Source organism: Eublepharis macularius, chromosome 1, assembly GCF_028583425.1.
Source record: "Eublepharis macularius isolate TG4126 chromosome 1, MPM_Emac_v1.0, whole genome shotgun sequence".
Classification (NCBI taxonomy): Eukaryota; Metazoa; Chordata; class Lepidosauria; order Squamata; family Eublepharidae; genus Eublepharis; species Eublepharis macularius.
The window spans coordinates 209,611,664-209,628,548 of NC_072790.1; the positions used below are offsets into that span (position 1 = coordinate 209,611,664).

The window sequence follows — 16,885 nt, forward strand, 5'->3', positions numbered from 1 at the left end:
GTCATCAGAAGTCTACTCCCAGCTGATGAGGGATCAGTTGGAAGCAGGCTTTTGATCTCCTCTGGGAAAGGTTTGCTTTGTGCCCAACACTCTGCAGAAGGCAGTTAAGTTTCCAGGGTGTTGGGGCACAAAGCAAACCTTTCCTAGAGGAGATCAGTTGAAGCCACCCCCATCCCCATGTTCGCTGCAGAAGTTAGGAGAGAAACCAGCTCTTTCTTCTTTCCCTATGCAGTGCCAAAATTAAAAGCACTGCATCTGTCCCCACCTAACATCGAGGAGTTGGGAAGAGAAACCAGTGCTTTCTCCTCATATGCAATGCTGGGATTAAAGGCATTGTTGCTGTCTCTGCCTAGCTTAAAGGGGACAAAAGGGCTCCCTTTTGCAACTTCACTGTGCAGCTACTTTGCTGAGGTGACAGAGGGATAAGAACCCCACTCCCACCTGATCACCTATCAGTTGGCTTCTGACCAACAAGGAACTGCTTCCACACGCCCTTAAAAGAACAACCCACTCAACGAATGCTGGCGGCTTCCCCCCAGGAATCCAGATATCTTAATTTGCAAAATTGTTGTGGGCTGTTAGGCTTCTGTTTTTTCAGCATCTTTTCTAGGAATGCACTTTCCGCAGTCTCAGAAAAGACGCCGAAAAAACAGAAGCTGAATGGCCAATAAACATTTTGCAAATGGAAATGTCATCAGCATTCTGTGAGTGCACCATCCCTTTAAGGGCGTATGGAAATGGCCTTACTGTTCAGCAGCTGTTCAAGCTGCTTGATGTAATCTGAGTATACCCTTGATCAGTCCACCGTCTGATCATGTCAAACAAGTTAAGTTCATGTTCTGAACAAGTTCGCTGAGGACATAATTAGGTCTCTCTCTGGCCTCAACCACCAAGTGACACAGCATGGTCAGGAACCCTGCTTGAGTCAAATTACAATATGCATGTGTGTTGGTTGAGTGAAGTATTGCCACGGCAGTAAATAATCACCATGACCCCTGTGGTGAAATGACAACACAGAACTGTGAGCCCCACTCCATTTTGGCCCTCAAATACATCTAGGCACCAGCAGTTATCTTGTGTCTCTGCCCTGCAATGTGCTACTCACCCAGCTCATCACAATTCTCCTTTGGTACACTGCCACCACCTGGTTAATTTTTGATTACCCTCCAACAGGGCGAGCACTCTCAGCTTCCCTTCTGTGTTGCCGATTAAGGATTAGAGGTGGGCACGATCCCAAAAAAACCAATCAAGCTGATCGTGGATCGGTGCCGGTGACGATCCTGAATTAACGATCCACACCGATCATCTCCCGTTTCCGATCCATGGATCGTAGAGGCAAAAGCGGAGGGGCACCCCGCTGTTCCCAGCGATACAGGAATGGTGGCTGATGCCGGCGGCATCTGTGTTTGTGTTTGGCTGTCTGTGTTTGGCTGTCAGAGCTGCCTATCGGGGTTTGCAGGGATGAGATTGGAGTGCCCATGGCTACAGAACACCCCCTTCCCCCTCCCTCCCCTGGGTGTCTTCTCCCAACTTGTGACTGCTTTGCTGCTCCGTGGTTGGAAGGAAGCCCTGCTGATCAAGGAAAGCTGGGCTTCCATTCAGGTTTCCAGGGCAACAGAAGGAGGGCAAACACAGCTCAGGCATTCCCCTGGCTCCGTTGCCAGGGGAATAGATTGCTGGCGCCTGAGTGTCTGGCTTCCCGATCCGAGCACGATCGCCCCAATCAAGCCCCAATCCAGCCCCCCTCCTGACCGCTGGATCGTTGGTCGTGCCCGAGCACGATCCGCCGGGTACCGATTGCGCGATCGCCATTATCGTGGGGTTTTTTTTATCGTAATGCGGATCGTGCCCATCTCTATTAAGGATCCACTTAGTACCTATTTCTCCTGCTACCCAGCAACTGGGTATCATGTGAACACTTGTGCACTCCTGGGGAATTTCTGATCTAGCAACTAACAGTCTCCCTTTGCCTTGCATTTATTTTGAATAGTGAGTTTGAACAATGGAGGTCTAACTGGTACGGAGAAGAACTACCAGCATTTAAAATAGTAAAGTATAAAAAGGAAAAAGTCCACACACACTCTGCACAGCAATGGATTAAGGAGCGATACAAAAGAAAGGTACAAATACACAGCCCTCAACTCTATACAAGCTCAATTTATTTTACTTCATTTATACCCTGCCTCTCTTTCCAGTGGTCTCCCCAATGGGGATTCAAAGTGCCTTACATCATTCTTCTCTCTTCCATTTTTCCTCACAACAACCCTGTGAGATAGGTTAGTCTGACAGTGTGTGACTGGTCCAAGGTCACCCAGCAAGCTTCCATGGCAGAATAGGGAAACAAACCTTGGTCACCCAAATTCTACTCCATCACTCTACCTACTACACCACACTAGCTAGTTTTATTCTAAGGCTGGCTCTTTAAGCTTAGAAGTTACAGCATAAAATTCATTTCTCCACATTCCCCAGAAAAAAAATTCCCTCTGTCCCACCTACACCTCTCAGATCCATCATAGAAAAGCCATATGACTTCCCCAATTCCATGAGTAGCAACACTAAAACCAGCCTTTTGTGCAACTGATAGTTTCACAATTGTCAATAGGTTGCCATTACATGGAAATTGCCAGACTATGGTTTATTCAAGCTATATCTTGTATATAAACTAAGCCAAGATTTCCAGTTATGGATTCTAATCAAACAATTTCACATGGCATAGTTGCCACACAACGGCAAGATTTAAGTACAGTAGATTCTGACAAAGGGAGTTTTGACTCTCAAAACCTTAACCCCTGAAAATCGTATTCGTCTAAGGTGCTGCTTGTCTTGAATCTTGCTCTTCTACTTGCAGGCTAACATGGCTACCCACCTGAAAATATCTTCATGGAAAACTGTAGTTGGTCCCCTCCTCAAAGGAAATGTAAAAAGGAGCTCAAGAAGTGAGGGGGATAAGGGAAAGGAGGAGCAAACACACAAGCCTGTAGTGCATTTTCAGTCCTCCAAATCAGAGAGTATAGGATGCCACTGAGAACAGGCACCAGAATGGAGAAGATGGGGAGGAGATAGGAAAAAGATAAATTTCCTTTATCTGCTCTGTAGCAGTTCTGGTAAGAGTTATATCCTAGGGCAATTCACCCTCCAAAATGTTTGCTGTGGACTTCTTTTACTCCTATATGCACTTTATACTCCTGCCACCATTTCTCTACAGCATTCTACTCTACAGGCATTATGCAATGGTTCCTTCTCTATTTCTGTGAAACTATAGGACTCATTTTTTTTAACCCAGGAAATGGAAGAGGCTATTCCCCCCTTTTTTTACATTAGCTGGTAAATGTATTAGGGAAAGTATTTTTAGTTCCCCTCTGGCCTGTTTTTCTGGACTGAATCTCAGGAGAATTTCAGCTAGGACAATGTTCAGGACTTGTATCACAAGGTGAGTAATTAGTATGGCTTTGGTAGATAAAAAAGTTTTGTGGGTAACCTTTTAGGATTTTTCATGATGGGCTAGCAGGTCTTCCAGGTGTTTCTTGTGCCCCTGCTAGCATTACATACAACATAAAAGTTTGCTTCCAATAAGAATACAGTTCTGAAAATACAGTGCCGCCATCTGATTAGAATTAATGTATATTTTATGAGTGAATTTCTCTTTTAAATTTTCTTTTAAATCTATTTATGGTTTTAATTGTGTAAATTAATTCTGTTTTTAAATTGTTGTAATCTGCCCCGAGCCCTTCGTGGGGAGGGTGGACTAGAAATCCAAAGTAAACAAAATAATAAATAAAAATAAAATAAAAACCAATATGCACAGTTTTTTTAAAAAAGTTTCTTTAACAGTTATATATATATGGTTTCTTTAACAGTTATACATCCAGTGCAAGAAAGCTGATTATAGTGCTTTTCATGTTTTTATGTAACATCGTATACAATCAAGTTTTATTGTATTTTAGAACCGGGTTTGATTTCTCACTTCTCCACTTAAAGCCAGCTAGGTGACCTTAGGTAAGTCACAGCTCTTAGCTCTCTCAGCCCCACCCACCTCACAGGGTGTTTTGTTGTGGGGATAATGATAACATACTTTGTAAACCGCTCTGAGTGGGTGTTAAGTCATCCTGAAGGGTAGTATATAAATCGAATGTTATGATGTTATTATGTGATCCGCTCTGAGTCAACCTGGTGGGGTGGAATAGAAGTTGAATAGAAAAAACCTACAACATCAATGACCACCATGCTTTGAACCAGCTAGCTTGCTGAAATGGTTGTGGCAGCATAGTCCTACATGGATCAGATCTCTGACCAGCAAATAATCTGAAGATGGAAGTTGTCAGCACAGACAACGTCAACTTTCTCCTCATCCCAGAGGACTGGCTGGAAACCACCCAGGTAAAGCATTCCTTTCATACATCTAGGGTTGTCAGGCCCTAGGTTGGAGGCCCAGCACCCACCTTATGCCTTCCCCCATTGCATGTGCATGCTTCTACCCTGCACGATTACATTACTTCTAGGAAGTGACATCATCAGGTGGGTCACATGCTGCCCTAGGAGTGCTCCCGCGCTCCCCAGGGGGGCAAATCGGGCCCAATTTGAGCCCCAAACGTCCCAAATAAGATCACTTTGGAGCACGGGAGTGCTGCCATGCTCTGCAGTGGCCCGATTCAGGCTGAATCCAGCCAAATCAGGCCCAATTTGGGTCAAATACAACCCAATTCCAGCTCGAATTGGGCTGCTGCAGCACCTGGGAGCGTGCTGCACTGCCCAGGAGCATGCCCCAGAAGGCGTGTTCTCCCTAACCAGCTAGGTAAGTAGGGCAGGAGGTGGAGAGTGGGAGTGGGGGATCCTGATACGGCATCCCTACATGCATTCCTCTCTTATTATATCTGGGTGGCAAGTGGGTGGGGAGGGATCAGCACTGATGGTAATCCAAGCTTGTTTTGACTGGAGATTTCCAGTTGTTAAAACTTGTAATAGACCATTTAGACAATTATATTTCACTAGATTTGCCTGCTTTTAAAAATTATGTTTTCATTTATCTCACTATCAATGGTTTATAACACAATTAAGAAATTCAGTATTAAAAATATGTGAAATGCCAGATACACATTTACCCAGCAACAATTTACAATAATCCCTAGATTCACTAGAATAAATTGCACTAAAATAAAACAAAACCCCTTTTTCTTCTAAATCCAAAAACATGGCTGGATCTTGGGGAGAAACTCACTAAAAATCTTGAGACTGCTTATCCATCCCCAGATATGTGAAGTGCCGGGGAGGAGGGGGGGGGGAACTGGATAAAAAAAATAGAAAAGGATTTCTTCCTATTTTTCCAAAGTCTTTTTTCAGCTTTGTATATATGCTAGAATGTGTATAATGATAATATACCATTGAAGCATTCAGTATTTTCAGTGTTATAAAGTTAGCTCAATATCCAAATACAATGCTAAAGAAATATTATTGTTATAGATGAAGGAAGGAAGGAAGGCCAGGTCAGCCCAACCCAAGGAAGGAATGCTCATGAAGGCATGTGGATTTGATTGTGTTCATGTGGGTTTTTAAAATCCAGTTTTTGTTATATGATTTGTTATTTGTTATCCAACACAAGAAAAAAGTGAACAGTCACCTACTTTACTGTAGACCACATTTCAGTTCCTGGGGAGATACTTAGAAGATGATGGACATTTTATACAATAGCAAAATTGGTTGAATCTTAAACGCAAACTGTAAATATTTTTCAAACCCTGATAATACTGATATATTCTTTTTAGAAGAGATGTGACTGATTTGTACAATCACAGTTGTTTTCATGTAAAGTGTTGTAAATATTAACAGGTGACACTTCACGGATTTCAGAACAGACATTCCATAAAAAATAGTAAGGTGGGAGAAACTCTTTTTACTGCATCAAATTCTATGAATTTAAAAAACTGTTTGCCCTGGTTGGTCTGATAGAAAACATCACTGTACCACTCCTGTATCTTTCATAGTGGAAAAATGAAAGAAAGAAAAAAGAGAGAGTAAATTTTATCCTCGTTCCAAAAGAACAGGAGCAATGACACACACACACTTACATGATTTATGATCCTTGGAGAAGTCTCCTAGCATTTGTAATTCTAAGGTAGAAAGTCACAAGGGTTAGCAAAACTGGATGACTTCCAAGATCCTCCTAAGACCTTTTGTTTTAACAGTGAAAAGCAAAAAGGAAAAAAAACCCTAAAAGGGTTACTGTATTCCAAATGCAATGAGATTGTCCTTTGTGGTTGGTGATAATGTCAAGGAAGGCATCTGTGCTTTTTGCCGTCACTGCACATATTTCTGTTTAGTATCTCTGCAGGTGGCAATTCAACAGGGAGATCTGGGAGCATGACCGGTACAATTCCTGATACTCTGCTTAGTTGCCAGTTCCAGCCTGGCTCCTGGAGCATCCTGACTCAGGCAGCAAGTCCACCTCACTCACATGCTCAGTTTGTCTCCACGTGGTTCCTGAGAGCATCTTGGAAAGGCACAGGTACCATACTGGAAGGAAGGAATTGGCAACCTCTTCATCATTTGCAGCTCTATAAAGCATGAATGTTCTACAACTCTGTCTCCACCTGTTTGTGAACAGATGAGAATAGATCCACACCTCTACACCCCCATGCCCCACTTCCTCCCTCCTCCCATCTGTGACTTCTCCATGGGGCTGCCACTTCACAGGTCTGCAAGGGTGTTCAGCTGCAAAACACAGCAGAGGTCCAGTGGCACCTTGAAGGCTGATGCCACATATTGGTACCCACCCCCTTCCCTCTGCTGGTTGCTATGCAGCTTGCATGGGGAATGGGTAAGAGGGTGGCTCAGGGGAGTGTGTTGCATGCGGGGTGATCTCTGGCTCCCACACTCTCCCACAGCACTTCTGGCATCTGATAAGCAATGCAGCTTGGCAGTGTTGGCCCAAGGGAACCAGGGTGGACGCAAGGGAGCTGCTGCCATGGGTTCAGCATAGTTGTGGAGCAGCATCCCTGCCAAAATGATAAATCTTCATGGTGACCCATCAGGTGGGCTATCCTGTTCACCTTTTTGTGGTTTGCAGGAGCATAACATCAGCTCAGAGGCTTCTGTAGTCACTGGCCTCTCCCCATGTAGGGACTGAAGCAGGAGCCCTGGCCATGCTTCCCCTGTGTCTTTCCATTGAGCCATGGCTGTCATGCACTCGACACTGTCTGTTCATGTTGCTGGGACTTTTACAGACTCCAACTTGCTTGCGATGCCATCTGTGCCTTGCAGAGGGGTGTATGCTGTCATTTCCCCCTGCTAAGTGTTCACAGAGAATGGGCTGCCTTTGATTGGCAGCTGGCGGCCATCACCATAGCAGCCCTGAAGATTGGGCTGCCCATGCAGTCTATTCACTAAAATGGGGAAAGGGGGATTAATCCAGAAACACCTCACACCTTAGGAGTGAAAGCTAAAATCTTGTATTTCATAGGAGGTGCAGGTTTTGCTCTCTTTCTGCTGCATTCCAGATTTCATTTTCTCTCATGGAACTCCTGTATGTGCCCTATGACGGACAGTATTGCTATGTCACTCTGATCCTAGGGTGCACAACATATGGCTTTTGGGCTGCATGGGGTCTGCAAGGAGTGTGACGGCTCTGTTACCCATAATCTGTCCCCGCTCAGGCCCCAAACTACAATGACACCATTGCAATTGTAATTGCAGCACCTTAGCTGTGCTGAGAGACACTGATTACTGCTCAGGAAACATCTGCTATGTCCAGAACAGGGACACAGCAGAGTCTTCCCTGGTGGAGAGGGGTTCAGGACGCCGCCTCCCAAACAAGAAAAAGTAATTTACTTGCCCCACTGTAAATTCCTCTGTGTCACCCCAGGACTTGCAAGTACAAGTCTCTGCAAAGCCAATAGGGGATTTTCTTGTGGATGGTCAGAGCGCTGAGAGGCAGTGTTTTGACACTGAACATCTGAGAGCCTTGCTACAAGTGACATTTTACACGTGAAGGATAAAGGATCATTTTTGCAAGTCTTTTTTGGGAACTGAAGTTCCTCTCCCCCACCCCTTTTCCTTTTGTTCCTTCCCCTTGCTGCCTGAAGAGACAGAGAAAGCCTGCGGCAACAGCAACTTTTGCAAATCGTTCCTCCATTCACAAGCCTGCTCTCAATGATCTTTGGGGCAGGCAGCTGCAACTTTCTCTGCTTTCTCCGGAGCATCCCCCCCTCCCCCACAAGACGATTTGCAAAAGCTGATGTTGCCTTAGGCTCTCTCTGTCTCTTCAGGTAGCAAGGGGAAGGAACAGAAGGAAAAGGGGTGGGGGAGAGGAACTTCACTTCCCAGAAAGACTTGCGAATATGATCCTTTATCCTTCACGTGTAAAATGTCACTTGTAGCAAGGATCTGAGAGGCAGTGTTTTGACACAAACACCAACAGTTACTGGGGCCATAATGGAGCTAAGTAACATCATGGGACAATTTATACTAAATATACCGTCACCCTGTAATGTTTTACAACTAAATAGTTTGGATTTTATTTTTGCTGGTTAATGTGGTTTTTAAAATATTTATTACTGTGGGTTTCAATGCAGGCCTCCGAGGAAAAGAGGAGGATGGTTCGATGGGTGAATGGCGTCTGCTTTGATTGGCTAGTAGCTCCACAGAAAAAGGTTTTCAGTTAGTTTATGAGTTTCTCAGAGAAAAGATTCTGGCTAAATCAGGCAAACTGTTTGAAAGCCTAAGAGTCTAATTTTGTCTAAGCCAGGCAAACTATATGTGTGTCTGTGTATATCTGAAAGAGAGATTAATCTATCTAGGTCAGACAAGCTGTATGGAAAGACCTCAGTGAATCTATGTCTTGTGTCGATGAGAGTTTGTTCTCTTAGTGAAGACCTGTCTGGAAAAGTACTTTGTGTGACTGAGTTTGTGAATATACCTTTAAAGGTAAAGGTGCAAGCACCGAGTCATTAATGACCCATGGGGGGGCGTCGCATCATGACATTTTCTTGGCAGACTTTTTGTTATGGGGTGGTTTGCCATTGCCTTCCCCAGTCATCTACACTTCACTCCCAGGAAACTGGGTACTCATTTTACCAACCTCGGAAGGATGGAAAGCTGAGTCAACCTTGAGCTGTCTACCTGAACCCAGCTTCCACCAGGATCGAACTCAGGTCGTGAGCACAGCTCGGGCTGCAGTATTGCAGCTTAACACTCTGCACAACGGGGCAGAAGATATAATTATTTAAGAAGATATAATTATTACTGAAAACCATCAAGCTTATGAACTGTTCTGAAACCAATATGCTTATCAAAACTCTGCAACCATCACATAACAACAACCGTGTGCTTATAAACCACCCTTCTGGACAGTTTAGTGCCATACTCAGAGCAGTGAACAAAGTCAGTGTTATTATTATCCCCACAATAGAGCTGAGGAGCGAGGGCTGAAAGGAGTGGCTTATTCAAGGCCACCTGCAAGGTTCATGGCAGTAGTGGGATTCAAACTAGCAGGGAGTGCTGATTCACAGCCCAGCCACTTAACTACTATGCTACAGCAGCTCTTTATGTTCTTATAAACACATTCCACTTTTGTTTAAGAAAGAAAAAGGTTTCTCTTTTTTTACCTTACAAAGCCTCACACACTGACTACATATTACCAATTTAACCTGGAAGGTCTAAGATGAAAGCCTTTGGTGGCAGTGAAAATCTTTTGTGGGTGTTGGGGGGGCAGCAATATATAGGTCACACAAACAGAAAACAGGTGGTGTTCTTGAGGTAAAAGTCTGGGTAAAGTAAAGAACATCTGAAGCTCTATGTCAGTGGAAATAAAAAGTGCTGATTGTAACCAGAGACCTCCTGATATAAAAGCTTAAGTTAATATAAAGAAGGGCGAAACTGAAGGTCCGATTGCAAAGTTTATAAAGTTATTAAAACAAAAGGAAAATTACACATAACATGAGAGAAGACAAATAAATAAGACTGGCACAGCCAATTGGGTTAATTCATAACATGGTTTTCATTTGGATCACTTTATAGATTTGTGGTTTTATCCACTCCTACCCTCAGTTCCCAGATCAATAAAACATATATGTACTCTTGCACCCAATTCCTAAGCATAAATATCTGAAAAAATATTAATTACAGCTTTGAAACTTCCATGATTGCTTAATATTGTACTGACAATGGCATTCATTTATTTATTTATGAAACAATGCACCTTTACCAATAGAATTTTTCTGCTGAAAGTAAAACACCGCCGTATCGTCTTGTGCCTGTAGCAGTACAGACATTGACTGATTAAACTGCCGTGATGGCATAGAACATCGCAATTGCTTAGTAATTACAGTTGCCAAAGTCAACTTCTGTGAGAGAACTGAAAGTTGTCAGTTTAGCTGGCTAAAAATATCACACATGGTTTAGTAGGAACTTCATGGGACACGATGAAGACTAAGAAGCTAATGAGAGGAGTCATAAGGTAAAGAGTCTAAAGGAAGATTGCAAAGTAATGATGAACCAAAATGGGGGAATAGCAGCTTTTCCCCTCCTGGAACCTCCCCCTCCTTTGGTGTTTTTACAGGGGAAGGGTAAGAAACGGGAGGAAACACACACAAATCAGGAGCTTGGCCATGTTCCCCTGGCACATATTTAGGAGTAGGGATGTGCATCCAAAAAAGATTCAGGTTTCTCACTTCAGGTTTACTTGAAGCAAGAAAACAATTCGAATAATCCAGACTAACTCAATTCAGAATGACCCAAAGCAGCACTTAAACTGCTCAAAGCTCAAAGCAAGACTTTTCTTTCTGCTTGCAAGCCTTAAGTTTCAAACCCCCTCCTCCCCCTCCCATTGGATGAAGAAATCCACGAGGCATTTGAAAGCAACACTTTTCTTCCCATCCCACCACTTTTCCCCCAATGGGAGGGGGAGAAGGGAATCCTCCTTCTCCTCCCATTGGAGGAAAAAAGTGGCGGGACAAGAAGTTTGAAAGCAAACAGCACTTTTCTTGCTGTTTGCAATGCAAACAGTGAGAAAAGTGCAGTGGCAGCAGCTGCTGCTGCTTTGCCTGAAGCTTCCCGAAGCGATACAAATTGCTTCAGAAAGCTTTGCTTTGGGATTAAAGAATCAGCTCAGCAATTTTTCCAAATCGAGTTCGATTCTGGTTAAAAACCTAAATTGGAAACCCAAAGCGCGCATCCCTACTCAGGAGTCTCTCCTATCTCCAGCATTCAGAATGCAGTAGCACTACAAAGTGAGCCTCTCCGCAGCCCCTATTAACTGCTGCTTTGGTGCCACTTCTTTTTTTAAATGCTGCTGTTGCTGCTTCAGAACAGGGGCACCAAATATGACTATATGCCATCACCGTCACAGACAAACGGATGCACTTCAGGCACCACTTTATTTATATAAGTGAAAGGAGGAGGTTCTTCAATCTGAATTAACTGTGCCTGAACAGAGATATTATTTTCATTTATCGTCCACTTTTCTCTCTGGCTATGGCATGACATCACCATTTCTATGAAGAAGGTGGTCAGCTGAAGAAGAAGAAGAACCAAAGAGCAGCTAGGGATGAAACAAAATCTTACCTACCATACATAAGGGAGGGATAGGAGAAGATATTATTAGAAATAAAGGTGGAAAGGCCATAGAGGTTTGGAAGTCTGAGGTCGGCGGGACAGCCGTTCAGTGCAATAGATAACACGGCTGCTGTACCTATAAGAATTACATAAAATAGGAACTCTTCCAGCTGTGGTGATTTTTACTGCCAGGGGTTTTTTTTTCTGACAAAGCATCCTCAAGAGGCAATGAGCATGGTTTTTGTTGTTGTTTTCAGTTATAAAGGTTTTTTAAAGTTAATTTTTAAATTGATTTTATTATAGATTTTTATCATGAGACACGTTGAGAGCATATTTTCAGGATAGTCAAGCAGGATATAAATATCAGAATAAATAATATAAGTAATGAGGATCAAGAGGTGGAAATTAAGTTCACAAATTGACTCAAACTAACTGGAGAATTCCATGGCTGCAGGCTTTTAGCATTCCAGACTTCCTGTTTGTTATTTTAAAAAATTGCTACAATCCACATGACTCCACAGCAGTAGATTGATACCTCATACATTTCTCTGGTTGGTGCTGACTAATCAGGAATGAGAGAATGCAATTGATACATATGCATTTCTGAACCAGGCCTAACTTTTTTTTTTTTTATGGTAAGAGCCTCATAAGTTTCTAAGCAGAAAACAGAACAAGTGAGGTACAACAAACCGAAAATCTCCATTACATAATTCAATTACATAAGAGCCAGTTCTGAAACAATGTAAGGGCAGTGCTGGCTGACTGTAATCAACAATCAATAACCTTTCTACACATGGATACCAAATGCCTCATTTGTTACAGATGCATAACTGAACAGAGCCATATGCATTGCATACTAACACCCCTTCCAGTCCTTCAGTTCAATTTCCTTCCATTCAGAGTGGTAATTTGCACGCAATATTTAGAGAATAAATTGTCAATAATTCTCTGCAGTACACATTTCTCCTTTTAGTGCTCTCACATCTAAGAATGAACATAAATGTAGGAACAAAATGTCAGAAAAATAACCCAGTCAAACTGAAAATGACATATTTGGGCTGTTTTAGCTCGATTGTGATGTGTATCTTCATTTGACATGAAATGGAGCAATTCTATTCAACCTGACATTTTCTGTAAATATCGGTTTCAGATAATTAGTCCAACTAGATATCAGTACTTTATCTTTTCCCCCCTGCTTTCCTCAGAGAAAATTCATTATACTTTCACAAGGCCTGTTGAATATGAGATGTGGGGTCAACAGAGGATTATTACAGCCGAAGACTTGCATACGACAGATTAATTTCATTTTATGAATATATGGGTATGCCTAAATTAAACCTATTTAAGTTCCAGTGATGTCAATAAAACATTTGCTCTCTTCCATTAAAATAAAATTTTAACTTTCAGCTGAAGGATTTTAAAGCTATATACAAAGCATGCAATACAACACCAGAAATATACCTTTCAACCACAAAAGATTGTTTTCAAATAGTCTTTAAGGGATCAGGAAAACACCGTTGTACACATGCAAACTGGCGTTTTCCTCTTTATAAAGAAAAATTGCAATTGTTCCTGCAACTATGAAGTAAAAATAACTCTTTATGAAATTAAAGTTATAGTCTAAGCACACCATCACAATCAATAGATATAAAAATCACTTTTAAGTTTATTTCACTCCATTTCAAGGCACTAAAAAATCAGGAGAGCCGTCCTAAACAGGGTTACATGCCCCTGAGCCTTTGATTTTGAATGGACTAAGAATGGGCTGCTTAGGATGGATGGGGAAAAAATATTTAGATTTTACTGCAGAACATAATCAAAGTGAAAAAGAGGAGCTGCATGAGGACTCACGTGACGCTGTTCAAGAATGAAACTGAACTTATTTGGTGCTCCTAATTAATGCAATGGCATTTAATATGAAGTGAAGAGCATGTGAAAATTCCATTCTTATAATGGCAGTCAGCATAGAATTAAACTGCAAGCTTTTCCACTAAAATAAAAATAAAACTAGGGATATTACGCAGTTTTACACAGTAAGCCAAAGATAAGCATTATAAATTAGATTGCTTTCCATAAGAACATTAAGAACATTTCATGTTCCATTAAAATTAGTGGGACTTTTAAAAGTGCTTCACTCAGGCAAAATTGCATCCTTTAAAAATTATATTAATACACAATTTTACTTTCAGACTTACCAAATGATGCTGGGGAGGGATACTTGCTCTGATATATTCTCACACCAGATGTTAACAAAATCACTCAACAAACCAATGTGGGGGGAAAGGGGGGGGTCAAACCATGCCTTCTTTTGCTCACAGCTGATTTTAATCTCTCTCTTCCATTCATGTTTTGGGTACACACAAAACTAACAGTTTATGTGAGGGAAATTTCACATACAAAAGAGCTACCGAACTTTTGTAGCAGAAATCAGCTCCAGTCGTACTCGGATTTACACATCACTGCAGTTGGCCCAAGATCAAGTTTCTTGATTCTGTCACTATCTGGTGGCATCATTTTCCACACTGCTTCTGACAGTTTCAATTTACATTTTGCACGGCATTGAGAATAGAATCAGTACCTCAGATGGCGGCTTGAGTTCAGTTTCCCTTCTCCATCTCCTGCCTCCGATCCTTCTTCCACGCTGTTCCCTTAATCCTGGAAAAGTGACCCCATCCCCCTCCATCAAATAATTCCCTCCTGCCTCCACATTCATTTCTTCCTTCGATCCCTTCATACGTGCATTTTTTTTCCTGCAAAGGCTTTCTGAGACCATATCAGAGATTCACCTCTTCCGAGCTGTCACCTACTACTGGCTGGCTGTCACCTACTCCTCTCTCAGTTCTGTCCTTTCTGTTTGTCTTTGTTCTATACATGAAACTTAGACCTACTGGAAAAGGAACATGCCACCCATGTGCTCAACACCATGTCTAAGAAAATGGTGGCAGTAGAAAGCATTAGATAAGAATATAAATTGTGAATTGGTGAATAAATTTCCTTTTTTAAAAATGAGAGCAGCACCTTTCACATAGGAAGTCAGCTTTTGAGTGGAAGAGTTTTTGCATTTCCCCTCTCCTTTACTGTGATTTCCATGTAATATTTCACTATAGAAACATACCTACCTCCCATCACCACAGTGCATCAACACTAAATACATACATTTGCATCACTCAAACACACAAATATATAGATGGCATTCAAAAGAAAAGGGGAAAGAAGGAAGCAAGAAAGTCATGTAATACCTTTACTTTTACCTATGGATTTGATGAAATGGTTCCATGAAGAAAGCATCGCCAGACAAAAAAAGAGAACAAAGAAGAGAAACAACAGTAAGAGTCATGTGTGTGTAAATGTAAATGTTGTAACATCCGAAACATGAAAAGAGACAAAGCATGAAATAATTGTTTGAAGACAAATGGAAATGGCATTGGTGTCACATTTTAAGAATTTTTCATTTCCTAATCATCATGTACATGCAGAACATAGAAGTAACCCATGCTTCATTTTCAAATGGGTGACACAGAAATGACATAGACACTGACTCAGGGTGAGGGGGGTTGCATGGGGTGATGGGGGAAATGCCACTTATTTCATCATGTTGCAAAAGTGTATTTTTAGCATTCCAGAAGCCAGGAGCGGATGCTTTCCGCATTTTCCAAATAGCCATGCATTAATGCAAAGCAGGATTCTTTTGCCGGGTACAAACTCAAGCCACTTCTTTTACAATCTATTTGGGGGAAATGATTATCACTGTCTTTAAACACATGGACAGACTCAGTCAGATTCTTAGCTCTCACCCTTCTCTCTCTTTTAAAAAACAGTTATTATATTGCAAGTAGGGTAGGGGAGATAGTAGAAAAGGAGAATAAAAGCTTTAGGAAGCAACTTAAATAAAAAGTTAGATACAGATAAATAGATAGAGCTACTTATATAATTAATGTATATACACACACATACACACGACAACAACAAAAGAAAGATGTGACTAAGTTCATGTGCTGATTGGCAGCCCAGGACAGCTCACAAGCATTTGACCATCATTTGCTGTAATGGATTTCGAAGCAGCTACAGAACAAAAAAATATATATATTTAAAAAAAAACAATGAAAGCAGAGTGGAAAAGGAGCAGAACCCATACCTTGGTCGCCCATCATCAGGTGCGCCAGACCTTAAAGGGAAACAAGAGCACAGTCAGCAATGAACAAGGGTGCATGGGAAGGTGGTATCGTCACAGTGACAAAAATTGTTTTGTTTTGTTTTTTGTAACAGGCATCTATCTCCTGTGAGATGTTTGCATTATAGAGGAAAATTAAAAGAGCATTTTTCAACCACTGGTTGGAATGCTTGGGGGGTGGGCAGGAGTGGGGCAAAAGAGAAATTCGGCTGCTGTTCTAACAAAGAGCAATGCTGCACTGTACAATTCCTTTTCTAGTCACTGAAGTTGGGCTGAGGATAAAAAAATAAGAAAATGATTTTAGTTCAGTGAACTCCTAGAATATTCCATCTTACGTTTCATTTCATTAGGGGGACTCCGCGTCCTGTAAAACTGGAGGGGGGGGGGGGGGTTCCTGTCCAAACCAGGAATCATGTCAACCTGAAGAATGGGCTGGGTCTGATCTTTTTCCTCTCATTGAAAATGAGCATTTCAAATAATTAAATAAAATAATTCTTTTGTCACATTGAAATGATAATGCAAGGGATGACTCCTTGTTTGTGTGAAGCGTGAGAACAGGATAAAGTCTGTTCCTGAACAAGCGAATGGTTAATCATCCAGTGGACAGAAGAAAATAGCATTGATCATAATTCAAAATCGCTCTTTGGTAGCAAAGCATTTTCTCCAATTTAAAATAGATTACATTTTAAGAACACTGAGTCTAAAATCAGTTTTCAAATTAATGTGCATTTTTTTAAGGTAGAGGCTTGCATTTTTAATCATGCAGTCTATGCAAAGCAAGTTCTTCGGAGCTGTATTTTTTATTTTATCTAATTGACAGCCAAAAAAAAAGTATTTTTCTATAGACAAATGAGAAAAATTTCATATTTATTGCCCTGGAATAGAAGTTCAAGTTTTACATTTAACTCTATAAATAGACCACTGTGCGATTTTTAAATACCCTCACCACCATGGTAGTAATTTAGAGAAAAAGCAGTTTCAGTATGAAAAATAGATTTCTGAAGGTATGATACAATATCCATGTGAGTTTTCATTAGTTAAGATCCTGTTCACACAAAGAAGGTGTGCAATAGAATATGCTGGTTTTTACTGGAAGGTAAGATTCCTAAAGAATATCCTGTGATTTCAGATTCACAAAGAAAATTAGCCATACACATATAGGACATATAA

At 41.5% G+C, this 16,885-nt stretch overlaps 1 protein-coding gene across 1 annotated transcript in view; it reads right to left on the reverse strand.

The window, feature by feature from the left end:
- The window catches only part of NRXN1 (neurexin 1), a 1,172,093-nt gene that overhangs the window by 1,010,417 nt on the left and 144,791 nt on the right, over positions 1-16,885 (reverse strand). Inside the window, exon 2 of the mRNA XM_054986029.1 lies at positions 15,680-15,709. Coding sequence (XP_054842004.1) covers positions 15,680-15,709 — 30 coding nt within the window. The remainder of the gene's footprint in view (positions 1-15,679; positions 15,710-16,885) is intronic.